This window comes from Ailuropoda melanoleuca, chromosome 17, assembly GCF_002007445.2.
Source record: "Ailuropoda melanoleuca isolate Jingjing chromosome 17, ASM200744v2, whole genome shotgun sequence".
NCBI lineage: Eukaryota > Metazoa > Chordata > Mammalia > Carnivora > Ursidae > Ailuropoda > Ailuropoda melanoleuca.
In genome coordinates, this window is record NC_048234.1 from 31,412,899 (window position 1) to 31,425,810 (window position 12,912).

Consider the following 12,912-nt stretch of genomic DNA (forward strand, 5'->3'; position numbering starts at 1 on the left):
CTCTCTCAAATCATGTGCACATGTGCATGAGCTCTGTCTCTCTCTCAAATATATAAAACCTTTAAAAATAAAACACTGATAATGACATTAAAGACAATGTCTTCATTTTTTAAAGAAGGTATACTGAAGTATGTAGGGGTAAAACTGACATTAATATCTGTATTTTACTTTTTAAAAATTGTGATGTAATTGACATAACCTTATATTTCACAAATACAGCATAATGATTTGTTATTTGTATATATTGCACATTGATCACCACAGTAAGTCTAGTTAACACCCATCACCACGCGTAGTTACAAATTTTTTTCTTGTGATGACAACTAAAATTCTGTTCTCAACTTTCAAATATGCAATACAGTATAATTAACTGTAGCCACCAAGCTGTACATTACAGCCCCATGATTTATTTATTTTTTAACTTGAAGTTTGTACCTTTTTTTTTTTTAAATGATTTTTTATTATATTATGTTAGTCACCATACAGTATATCCCCGGATTCCGACGTAAAGTTCGATGCTCCGTTAGTTGCCTATAACACCCAGTGCACCATGCAATACGTGCCCTCCTTACCACCCATCACCAGTCTATCCCATTCCCCCACCCTCCTCCCCTCTGAAGTCCCCAGTTTGTTTGTTTCTCATAGTCCATAGTCTCTCATGTTTCATTCCCCCTTCTGATTACCCCCCCCTTCTTTATGCTCCCTTCATTATTTGTTTTCTGGGCATTGATGGAAGTTTGTACCTTTTGACTCCTTAACCCACTTCATACCCTATCCCCACCTCCCACCTCTAACAACCATCACAACTTTTTTTTTTTTTTTAAGATTTTATTTATTTATTCGACAGAGATAGAGACAGCCAGCGAGAGAGGGAACACAAGCAAGGGGAGTGGGAGAGAAAGAAGCAGGCTCATAGCAGAGGAGCCTGATGTGGGGCTCGATCCCATAACGCCAGGATCACGCACTGAGCCGAAGGCAGATGCCTAACCGCTGTGCCACCCAGGCGCCTCTTTTTTTTTTTTTTTTTTTTAAATCTATGTGTTTGGAGTTTTTGTTTTCCTTTGGTGTTTTTGGCTTTTTAGACCCCCCTTATAAATACATACAGATCATACAGTGTTGGTCTTTTTCTGTCTGACTTATTTCACTTAGCGTAATGCGCTTGAGGTCCATCCATGTTGTCACAAATGGCAAAGCTTTGTTCTTTGGTGAATAGCAATCTATTGTATATATACACCACATTTTCTTTATCCATTCATCCGTCGATGGACACTTCCGTTATTTTCATGTCTTGGCTATTGTAAATAATGGCTGAAGTGATGTGGGGGTGCAGATTTCTTTTTGAGTTAGTGGGTTTTTTTTGTTTTTTTGTTTTTTTTAAATTTTATTTATTTATTTGACAGAGATAGAGACAGCCAGCGAGAGAGGGAACACAAGCAGGGGGGAGTGGGAGAGGAAGAAGCAGGCTCATAGCAGAAGAGCCTGATGTGGGGCTCTCCCATAACGCCAGGATCACGCCCTGAGCCGAAGGCAGACGCTTAACCGCTGTGCCACCCAGGCGCCCCTGAGTTAATGTTTTTATTTCCTTTGGATAAATATCCAGAGGTGGAATTGCTTGATCAAATGGTAGTTGTATTTTCAATTTTTTGAGGAACATCTGTTTTCTCTTTTCCACAGTGGCTGCACCAGTTTACATCCCCAGCAGCAGTCATCCTCATCAACACTTCTTTTCTTGTCTTTTTTGAAAATACCCATTCTAGTAGGTGTGAGGTGATACCTCATTGTGATTTTGATTTGCATTCTCTGATGATTAGTGGCATTCATTACTTTTAAAAAGAAAAATGGAAGAACTGGAGCAAGTATGGCAAAAGCTTGATCATTGTAGAATCTGGTGAAGAAATGTCAGGGTTTATCATAAGAACTTGGTCTGTTTTTTACATTTTTCATATTTTTAATGAACATAATGTAAATTTTGAAACTTTAGGTTTTTTTCAAACAGTAGATACCCTCTTCTTGCTGTGATGGGTGTGGGTGGAAAGGACTGCTACATTTTTAAGCTTCCGTAAAGACTATATCTAAATCTTGATTTTCCAGGATTACTCTTAACATCGTTTGTTTTAATTTGCTGTGATATCATATCCTCCTGGTACTGTGACAGTTTATGTAACTTTCTGTTCCTCTTCTTACTTGGTCCCAGGCTCTCCTGAATTTACTTTGCTCTTTTTGTTTTCATCTGTCACTTGTCAGTAAGCCTATATTCATGAGTTCATTTATGCTTTCCTTCCACTGCTAAATGTACACTTCTAACCACTGGTTAAAATCAAATAAGCATTGAGTAAGGACCCCAAGGCTGGACTAGCAAGTATCTAGAACTCCTCCTGCCCTGTCATTTTTCTCATTTGTGGAAGATGTTGAGAGACAGGAAAGCTTGTGTTCTATGATTATCCTTGTTACAAAAATAATGAATTGATTGGTCATAACCGATGAAAATAAATAGTTTATTTGCCCTTCAATCCACGTACCCCAAGTAGCCTTTCTCATAGTGTTAACAGAATTAAGACCTACAGAGAATGACTCGAGTAACTGTTTTTTCCGTTCACTCAAGGATAGTGTATGGCTGGTAATGTTCTAGAGCCACACTGAGGAGCTAAGTTAATTCTTTATATGCTATGAATGATGGAGGGCACCATAGTTTCTCTGACAGCTGGTTGAGCCTGGCTGAAGCTGAACTAGAGACTTCTCAGTCTTGTCTGTGGCCTTGACCTTACAGTTGTCTATACAGTTCAGATATAAAGTGTTTAGAAATCTTAACTACTCCACTGTTAAAATTGTAAAAGTAAGGGATACGGGAGAAACTGGAATGTGATCTTATATTGAAATTCTAAAACCTAAAAAAATTGCGAACTTAATGGAAATTTATAAAATTCACAGTCTGTAGTAATGAACACTAGATTTAGGTTTAGAATTATTTGTAGTTGTTAAATCAAGAACCTGAAATTGTGGTTTAAAAGAATATTGAGGGGCTCCTGGGCGTCACAGTTGGTTATGTGTCTGACTCTTGGTTTCGGCTCTGGTCGTGATCCCAGGGTCATGAGTCAGCTCCCCGCTCAGCACAAAATGTGCTTGGGATTCTCGCTCTTCTTTTTCCTTTGCCCCTCCCCCACCCCCTCTATCAAACAAACAAATTCATTCATTCATTAATTCCAGAGTCATGTATGCCAGTGATCGCAAAAACTTTATTCCAACATAGACCACTTCTCTTGAGCTTCAGGCTGCTACCTCCTCCTCATTATCACATAATTAATAGTTGTAATATTCTGATAATTAATAGTGTCACATACTCTATCACATAGTTAAACTATTTTTTAAAAATCTCCGCTTGTCTAGTCTTTCCTGTAATTATCCTAGTTCAGGCTCCCAAATTTCTTGTTTGAGTAGATTTTTTTTATCTGCATCTCTATAGCCCATGTCTCTACTTAATCCTCCATTTGCCACTAGAGGTAGATTTCCAGAAATACTAAGTCTAATCTTGTCTCTCTCTTGTTTAAAGTTTTTTAGTGACTTTCCATTTCTGTTCAAATAAAATATGCTTCTCAGCTACTTTTCTCAACAATTTCTCTTTCCCTATACTTAAGACAAGCTCAAGTCTTGGTTTCCTGAATGCTCTCTGTCTTGTGTTTTCACCTTTTTGGTGCTTCTTTCTGCCAGAAAAGCTTCCACTGCCTGTGATCCCTTCCCCACTACCTTAATCTGTGCAGTTTTCAGTTGTACCTTTGTGTATGTATATTAAAGCATTTGTCACATTTCATTGTCATTGTCTTGTGAGTTTAAGACTGTACGCATGTATAGTTAGCATTTTGAGGACTCTAGTTTTATTTTCTTTGAATTCCCATTGCCTATCTGAGAAATACTGAGATGAATTTTCTTTGTAAGAAATATTGTGCAGTGAGTTAAACAGATTACAATTTATATGAATTAAAAGCATTTCTCAATATCAATATTTGTAAACCAATTTATCTGTTTTACATTTACATCTGATATTTTTTTTCATGGGATAAACAATGCCCATAGGGCTATTTTCTTCTCTGCTTTTCCTTCCTTGGCTTTGTTGTTGTTAATATGGTTGTTCATTGTTTCCTGCATATAAAAAGTATAGCTGTCAGTTTTCTTAATTCCATAGAAAAATTGTGAAAAGAAAACCATAATCCTGAAATCCCAACACTGTCAACATTTTTTTTAACACTGTCAGCATTTTGTTGCATTTCTTATCACACTGTTTTACTGTTGCTATTTATATTTCTGAATCTCTTGTTTTTAATAGCTATTGTGAGCATGTAAATTTACCCTTAAATAATTTTTTTTTTAAAGACTTTATTTATTTATATGACAGAGATAGAGACAGCCAACGAGAGAGGGAACACAAGCAGGGGGAGTGCGAGAGGAAGAAGCAGGCTCACAGCAGAGGAGCCTGATGTGGGGCTCGATCTCGTAATGCTGGGATCACGCCCTGAGCCGAAGGCAGACGCTTAACCGCTGTGCCACCCAGGCGCCCCACCCTTAAATAATTTTTAATAAATATTTGATGACCCATCATTTAGGTGCACTATAAATATTCTTGAGAATTATGGTTATTGTCTAATTGTGTAATGTTAGAATCCATTTCTTTTAAGAAAGATCTTTAACCCATTTGTAGTCCTTCTATTAACTAACTTAAGATTCCTTGCCATTTTTTGGTAATATGGATTATTTTCTTCTAATGATGATTTGGAAAATATAAATTCTGTTTGTTGTAGATAATTACTTTTTTGTTCTTGAAGATTTCGATGCATTTTAAATTTAGAATGAAACAGAATCTGCTAATTGACCCATGGGGAAAAAATGGAACACGTTCACATTTTCAGCTTCTGTTTCCAAATTCCCAGTGTCTTATGAATATAATTGGAAATTTTGGCTCAAATTAATATAAAATGGTTAGTTTTTCAAAAATGTTTATTCAAGGCTTTTTTTGGCATTTGACAAGTTGATTTGACTAGTTTAGTTTCTTAATATTTTTATATCCCAATTTTTTTTAAAGTTTTATTTATTTAAGTAATGGCTACACCTGATGTGAGGCTCGAACTCAGGACTCTGTGGTCAAGAGCCAGACCATCTTTAAAGTGAGCCAGTCAGGTGCCTCTGGCTTGGTTGGAAAAAGACTTTTGAGTTACTTTTTCAGTAAGAGTTTGTGGATAATATGTTCTTGCTTGTTTGAGAATCTTACTCTTGCAATTAATGACAATTTGACATAAAATTTTAAGTCCTGACCTCTTTTCTCAAAATTGTGTAGACATTGCTCCATTGTTTTTTGGCGTTCAATATTACAAAAAAAATTTGAGACCAGTCTTTTTTTTATTCCGTTGCGGGTTAAGTGTGATTTTCCTACATGTTTATGGGCAGATTTCCCTATATTTTCTTTAAAACTTAAACTTTTTACAAAGATATGTCTAGGATGATACCCATTTATATTAATTTTGTGTAATGCCCTGCCACTGAACCTCCAGAATCTGCTGCTGCTTCAGCTCAAAAAACTTATATTCTATTATTTCTTCGGTTCGTATCTTCTCCAATTTTTTGTTTTTGTGGGAATTATTTTGTGAGTTGATTGAATTAATTAGATTTATATGCCTTTGTCTTAAGATTTAAAAAAAAAATAACTTAGCTGTCTTGTTTTTGCCAGAATAAGACCAATACTTAAGAAAGAGTTCCCAAAAAAATTCTCTTAGATTTAGTATAGATAATAGTTGGAATAGTTTTCTTCCACAATTCATTTGTATTAAAACAAAAGTTCACAAAGAGGTTTCAAAAACAGGGATGGCTGGGCAGCTCAGTCCATTAAGTGTCTGCTTAGGTCATGATCTCAGGGTCCTCAGATCAAGCCCTGTGTCAGGCTCGTTGCTCAGCAGAGAGCCTGCTTCTCCTTCTGCCTGCCGCTCCCCCTGCTCATGCTCTCTCTCAAATAAATAAATAAATAAAATCTTTAAAAAAAAGTTTCAGGGGTGCCTGGGTGGATCAGTCGTTAAGCATCTGCCTTCGGCTCAGGGCGTGATCCTGGTGTTCTGGGATCGAGCCCCACGTCAGGCTTCTCCTCTGGGAGCCTGCTTCTTCCTCTCCCACTCCCCCTGCTTGTGTTCCCTCTCTCGCTGGCTGTCTCTCTCTCTGTCGGATGAATAAATAAAAAAATCTTTAAATAAGTAAGTAAAATAAAATAAAAGTTTCAAACATGAAACTCTTTATCTTCTAAGTGGGACAAATATTTCCCTTGAAATATTCTCATTTTCTTAGAAAACCTCTTTTTCAGGGGCACCTAGTTGACTCAGTCGTTAAGCATCTGCCTTCGGCTCAGGTCATGATCCCAGGGTCCTGGGATTGAGCCCTGCATCGGGCCCCCTGCTCAGCAGGAAGCCTGCTTCTCCCTCTCCCATTCTCTCTGCTGGTGTTCTCTCTCTCGCTGTGTCTCTCTCTGTCAAATAAATAAAATCTTTAAAAAAAAAAGAAAAGAAAACCTCTTTTTCATTGTATAAGGAAAACAAATTTCAATCTACTCTTAATCAGAACTGTCACAAATCTCAGTGAATGGACTCAGAATCTAAGTGTTATTTTAGATTCTTTATATATTCATATGTTTCCACTTGATTTAATGCATATTTTTACTATTTATGATAGTTCTCTCAGTGAAATAGAAGATTCCCTCCCTCCCGGAAAAGCAGTATTTTATACATGGGCTGATCCAGTGGGCTCTAGAAAGCTGAAGTGGAGATGTGGAAAAAGCCATGGTGAAGTAACACAAAAGGATGTACGTATGGGGTTAAGTATTACTATGTTCTAAGCATCCTTTTTTATTGTTTTTTTGTTAAGGTATTCTCTTCCTGCTTTGCTAGTTATAAGGCCTGTTTGTGTCTGTACTTTATAAAACTGCCAAAGATTTTTTTTTTTAAGTTTCAGGAATAGAATTGAGTGATTCATCCCTCACGTGTAACACCCAGTGTTCATCATTACCAGTGCCCTCCTTAATCCCCATCACTCATCTAACCCATTCCCCTCTAGCCACCCTCACTTTGTTCTCTGTAGTTAAGAGTCTGTTTTATGGTTTGCCTCTTCTTTCCCCCTTATCTTTGTTTGTTTTGTTTCTTAAATTCCACATGTGAGTGAAATCACATGGTATTTGTCTTTCTCTGACTTATTTCGCTAAGCAAAGTAGTCTCTAAGCAGCAGAAAGAGAAATCAGGGAATCAATCCCATTTATAATTGCATCAAAACTATAAGATACCTAGGAATAAACCTAACCAAAGAGGTAAAAGTAAAAGATCTGTACATCTATCAAAGAAAGTGAGGATGACACACAGTAGTAGAAAATTATTCCATGTTCATGGATTAGAACCAAATATTGTTTAAAAAATGCCAAAGATTTTAAAAGCAGTATTCAGACTTTAGCCAAAAACATTTAAAACCAGATGGGATCCTATTATGGCTACATCATTATTCGCTGCTCTTACATTATAAAAGGTACACTAGGCTTAGGTAGGTGCTTTCAGCATTTGTCTCATAACAGAGTCTCTGCACTGACAGTCATTTTAGGTCAATGTGGCTTCCGTGAGGATCATTTAGGGACCCACTAAAGAATTCATTTTTGAGTGGTTTATTATAATGATTAAGTTATATATAAGTATTTTCCAGTAACATTTTGAATGACTTTGAGAAATTTTTATTAAAATGTTATTAGTTGGGATGCCTGGTGTCTCAGTTGGTTAAGTGTCTGCCTTCTGCTCAGGTCATGATCCCAGGGTCCTGGGATTGAGTCCCTCATTGGGTTCTTTGCTCAGCAGGGAGCCTGCTTCTCCCTCTGTCTGCCACTCCCCCTGCTTGTGCACGCTCTCTCTCTCTCTCTCTCTTTTTGACAAATAAATAAAATCTAAAAAAAAAATAATAATTTCTTGAGATAGATACTGTGTTAGTCTGCTTGGGCTGCCATGATGAAATACCTTAGACTGGGTGGCTTAAACAACACAAATTTATTTCTCAGAGTTTGAGAGTTGGAAGCCCAAGATCAAAGGGCCAGCATGGTCAGGTTCTGGTGAACCTGGTGAGGACTCTTCTTGACTTGCAGTCGACCACCCTCTTACTATGTCCTCACATGGTGGAAAGAGAAGGAGTGAGCTCTCTGATGTCTCTTAGCAGGATACTAATCCTGTTGGATCAGAGCCCTAACCCCTCCTTTATGATGTCATTTAATCTTAACTACCTCCATAAAGGCCCTGTGTCCAAAAGAGTCACATTGGAGCTTCAACATATGACTTTGGGGAGAGTGAGGGGACACAATTCAGTTAATAGCAGATACTGAGATCAGTGGTTTTCAGATTTTCTTCTTATATGAAGTCACTTAAAGGCATAAGTTTCCCTCTGAAAACAGCATTAGTTTTAACTCACAAATTTTGATATATTTTATATTTATTATCCTTTGGTTCAAAATATTTTCTAAATTTTGGGGCGCCTGGGTGGCACAGTCGTTAGGCGTCTGCCTTCGGCTCAGGGAGTGATCCTGGCGTTCTGGGATCGAGCCGCACATCAGGCTTCTCCGCTAGGAGCCTGCTTCTTCCTCTCGCACTCCCCCTGCTTGTATTCCCTCTCTCACTGGCTGTCTCTCTCTATCAAATAAATAAATAAAATCTTAAAAAAAACAAAACAAAACATTTCCTAAATTTCATTTTTTTTGTATTCCATATATATATATATTTTGCTTTGTTTTTAATATTTTACATATTTTTATATTTTGTGATTTTTTTTAATATTTTGGTTTCATGGCTCCTGGTCATTGCTTAATTTTCAAAAAATAAGGGAATTTTCCAATTATGTTTGTTGATTTCTAACTTAATTCCACTGTGATTTGAGAACATACTCCGATTTGGTCCTGAAATTTATTGAGATATTATGGGCCAGATTTTATGTAGTCATTTTGTGCATATTTCATGCATATTTGAAAAGAATATGTGTTCTGTAGTTGTTGGTTACATTGTTCTGCATATGTCAGTTTGTTCAAGTTTATTATATTTAAATCTTCTAGCTCATTAGGTTTTTTGTGCATATGTTTGCTTGTACCATTGTATTTAAAGTCTCCTGTAGATAATATACTTCCATCTTTTAGTTTCATTAATTTTGGCTTTTATATTTTGAAACTGTGATTAGGTTAATAAAATTTAGAGTTGCTATATCTTCCTGGTAGGTTGATCATTTTAGTATTTAGTCATGCATCATTAGTATATAATATTGGAATGCGCACCATTGTATCTTTTTTAGATTTAAACATTTAGACTCTCAAAACTATCATAGGCTGCAGTTTGCAACTGCCTGCTCAGAAAGATACAAGCCAGGGAACAAAGCATGCCAGCCGGGAGCATCAGACATTTTGCCTGGCAGTTAAGGAAGCATTCTCTTTGGTCACCTGCAATGACGGTTTTGTTGATGGAACAAGGCTCACTTGGGTGTGTTATGAGCCACTTTGACTTACAAGCCCTATTCCACAATAGCACATATCTCTTGTAACAACCCACGACCATAGCTTATAGGTGTTCTGCAAGGAATGTATAGACATCATCGCACTAAAAGAAATCAGTAGTTTTTAGCAATATTACAACACTCATTCTTGACTTACTAAAATCTGCTGTAAATTAGTACTGATACCACTTTCCCAATAATATGAGGACTTTAGAACTTTTACTCTATTTATCCCCTTTCATCTTATGTACTGTTGTTGTGTGTGTTATTTCTAAATATATATTAAATCCCATAAGAAGTATTGCTACTGCTGGGGCGCCTGGGTGGCACAGCGGTTAAGCGTCTGCCTTCGGCTCAGGGTGTGATCCCAGCGTTCTGGGATCGAGCCCCACATTCAGGCTTCTCTGCTATGAGCCTGCTTCTTCCTCTCCCACTCCCCCTGCTTGTGTTCCCTCTCTCGCTGGCTGTCTCCATCTCTGTCAAATAAATAGATAAAATCTTAAAAAAAAAAAAAGTATTGCTACTGCTTTCTGCGACTAATAGTGTTAACTCATGTGTTGTCTTTCTTCCGTTTTTCCTTCCAACCTGCATCTCCATGTTTCCATTTGTGTTAAATTTTTTTCTCTTCAGTATTTTTCTAATGCAGGTCAACAGCTGACAAATTCTCGTTCAGTTTCATTTGTCTAGAAATGTCTTTATTTTTTCTTTTTTCTTGGTAGGATATTTATGCTGTTATGTCAGATTTTAGAGCTGGCACTTACCTTTTTCCTTCACCTTAGGACTCCAGTATTATGTAAATGTTAGACCTTTTCACCATGTCCCTTGTGATTTTCATGTGATATTCTATATTGTTTCATCCTTTTCTCTCTGACCTTCGGTATGAATATTTTTTTCTGTCCTTGCACTATACTTCTCTTGCAGTATCTAATCTCTTAATGTCATCCATTGAGTTCTTAACTTTAATTATTGAAATGATCAGTTCTAGGATTTCTGTTTTAGAAGTTTTTGTTTCAAAATTCTCTATCTTGTTACATAATTCCTTGAATATGTTAATCATAGCTACCCTAAAGCCTATCTGATAATTCTAATATCTAGATCTCTTTTGGATACTGCTATATTTTCTCTTTTATTTCTTAGTTTTCACTCACATCTATTCCTTAAATGCATGTTTAATTTTGACTGTGTGCCGGACATAATATATGAAAAGTTTTAGCGACAATTTAAGGCTTTGTATAGTGTCCCTTTTTCTTGAGAAGAAATCGTTCTGCCTTTCTCAGGCAGCTGGTCTAGGGGGAGATTACCTTAGTCTAAAGGGGGATTTTAATGATTTGAATCTAGTCTTTAGTCCTCGTAAGAACCCTGCTACCTAGAGTATAGCCCTTTGGGGGCTCAACTAAAAGCCTAAGCTGTTGACCCCTTCTTTTTGGTATGCCATATATTCCAGTATTAATTCTTCCATTTCCATGAGACTACACAATATTTTTCTGATTTTCTTAACTTCTCAGTGTCTGCTTCTACTTTTAGAATTGACAGTTGTCTTTTTGAGAAGGCAACTACAAATATGAAATTCACTTGTATTGGCTTTCCTTCTCACTCAGATCTTGGCTTCATTAATCCTCACTGCCTTAGTAGCCTTACTGTCTTTTCAAACACATTATCCTTTTTATATTTTGTCTAGCAAAAATTCTTGTTTTTAGCAAGAGAATTGGTCCAAAGACTACCTACTCATCAACTGCTAGAGCAGTAACTCATGGTATATTTTCAAAATTAAACTTGTTAGCATATGGGAGTGTCACAGCATTTGTGTATTGATTTTGTATGCAGAAAACTCACTGAATTCTCTAATTAATATTACTTGTTTTTTATTTTTCTGTATGGGCAGTCATGACTCAAATAATGAGAGTTTTGTTTTCTCCTTTTTGGTCCTTTCATCTTTAATTTCTTTTTTGCCTTACTGGACTGGCTATGATCTTTAATGTACTATTGAGTGAAAGTGGTGTTTGCACATATTTTTGCCTTCTATCTGATCTTAAATTATATACCTTCAACATTTTGCCTTTAAATATGATCTTTGCCAAAGTTTGGTATTTTCTTGAGAGGACAATTTGATAAGAGGTTTAAAAAAAAACAAAACTCATCGACTCTTTGTTTGCCAAAGGTTTTATTATGATTGGATATTGAATTTTATAAAATGTTTTCTCCCAAATAGGTGCTCTTTTATTTGCATAACATTTTTTTCTTGCAGACATCCATCTTGAATCACTTTGTGTCAGTATTTAATTCCTCATGTAGAATTTCCTTGAGTGAGTCCTTGCTGATGGTAAAATTTAGTAGTTTTTGTCTTTAGGCAACTTTATTTTCTACTCACTGAAGGATATTTTTGCTGAGTAAGGAGTTTTGGGTTGAGTGTCATTTTCTCTTAGCATATGGATATATTTTGCCATTGTCTTCTAGTTTTGCTATTGTGGAGTCCAGTGTAGATTTTTTTTTGTCTTTTTATGTATTTGAGAAGCCTGCCTATAATTGGCCTAATTTAAATTTTTTAATTCTTGGCTATTAGAATTTATTCAGGAAAAATAATTTTATTTTTATATAAATAATCTTATTTGATCTATTGATTACTACTTTTGCATATTTATATCATAATAATAGTTAAACTTTATAAAGATAAATCTGAAATCCACTTAAGAATATTAGGACTTCAGAATTATTTGGAAATAAATTAGTTGTCTTATTTTTCAATGTAGTTTTAGTGCTATGTATTTTATTTTAGAAAGTATTATAAATAGCTTAGCTCTAAGTACTGACTTTATGGTAACAACTCCACTTTTTAAATTCACTGCACTATAATATGAATGTGTATGATACCATGTGTCCTCCCTGCTCCCTGCCATCTCAGACCCCCAGTGGATGCTCATAACCACTGATAGTACCAAGCCCTATATAATACTTTTTTTTTTTTTAAGATTTTATTTATTTATTTATTTGACTGAGACAGTGAGAGAGAGAACACAAGCAAGGGGAGTGGGAGAGGGAGAAGCAGGCTTCCTGCCGAGCAGGGAGCCCGATGCGGGGCTTGATCCCAAGACCCAGGGATCATGACCTGAGCCGAAGGCAGACGCTTAATGGCTGAGCCACCCAGGTGCCCCTACCAAGCCCTATATAGACCATGTTTTTCCTATGCATACATACCTATGATAAGGTTTAATTTGTAAATTAGGCACAGTGAGAGATTAAAAACAAAAACTAATAATAAAATGGAACAATTATTTACTGTAATAAAAGTCCTATGAATGTGGTCTCTCTTTCAAAACATTTTGTACTCACCCTTCTTTTGATGATGATGTGAGATGATAAAATGCATACATGGTGAGATGAAGTGAGATG

At 36.2% G+C, this 12,912-nt stretch overlaps 1 protein-coding gene across 1 annotated transcript in view; it reads left to right on the forward strand.

Moving 5' to 3' along the window:
- VPS13A (vacuolar protein sorting 13 homolog A) overlaps positions 1-12,912 on the forward strand; it is a 240,974-nt gene that overhangs the window by 180,023 nt on the left and 48,039 nt on the right. Inside the window, 1 exon segment of the mRNA XM_002925447.4 lies at positions 6,700-6,829. Coding sequence (XP_002925493.1) covers positions 6,700-6,829 — 130 coding nt within the window.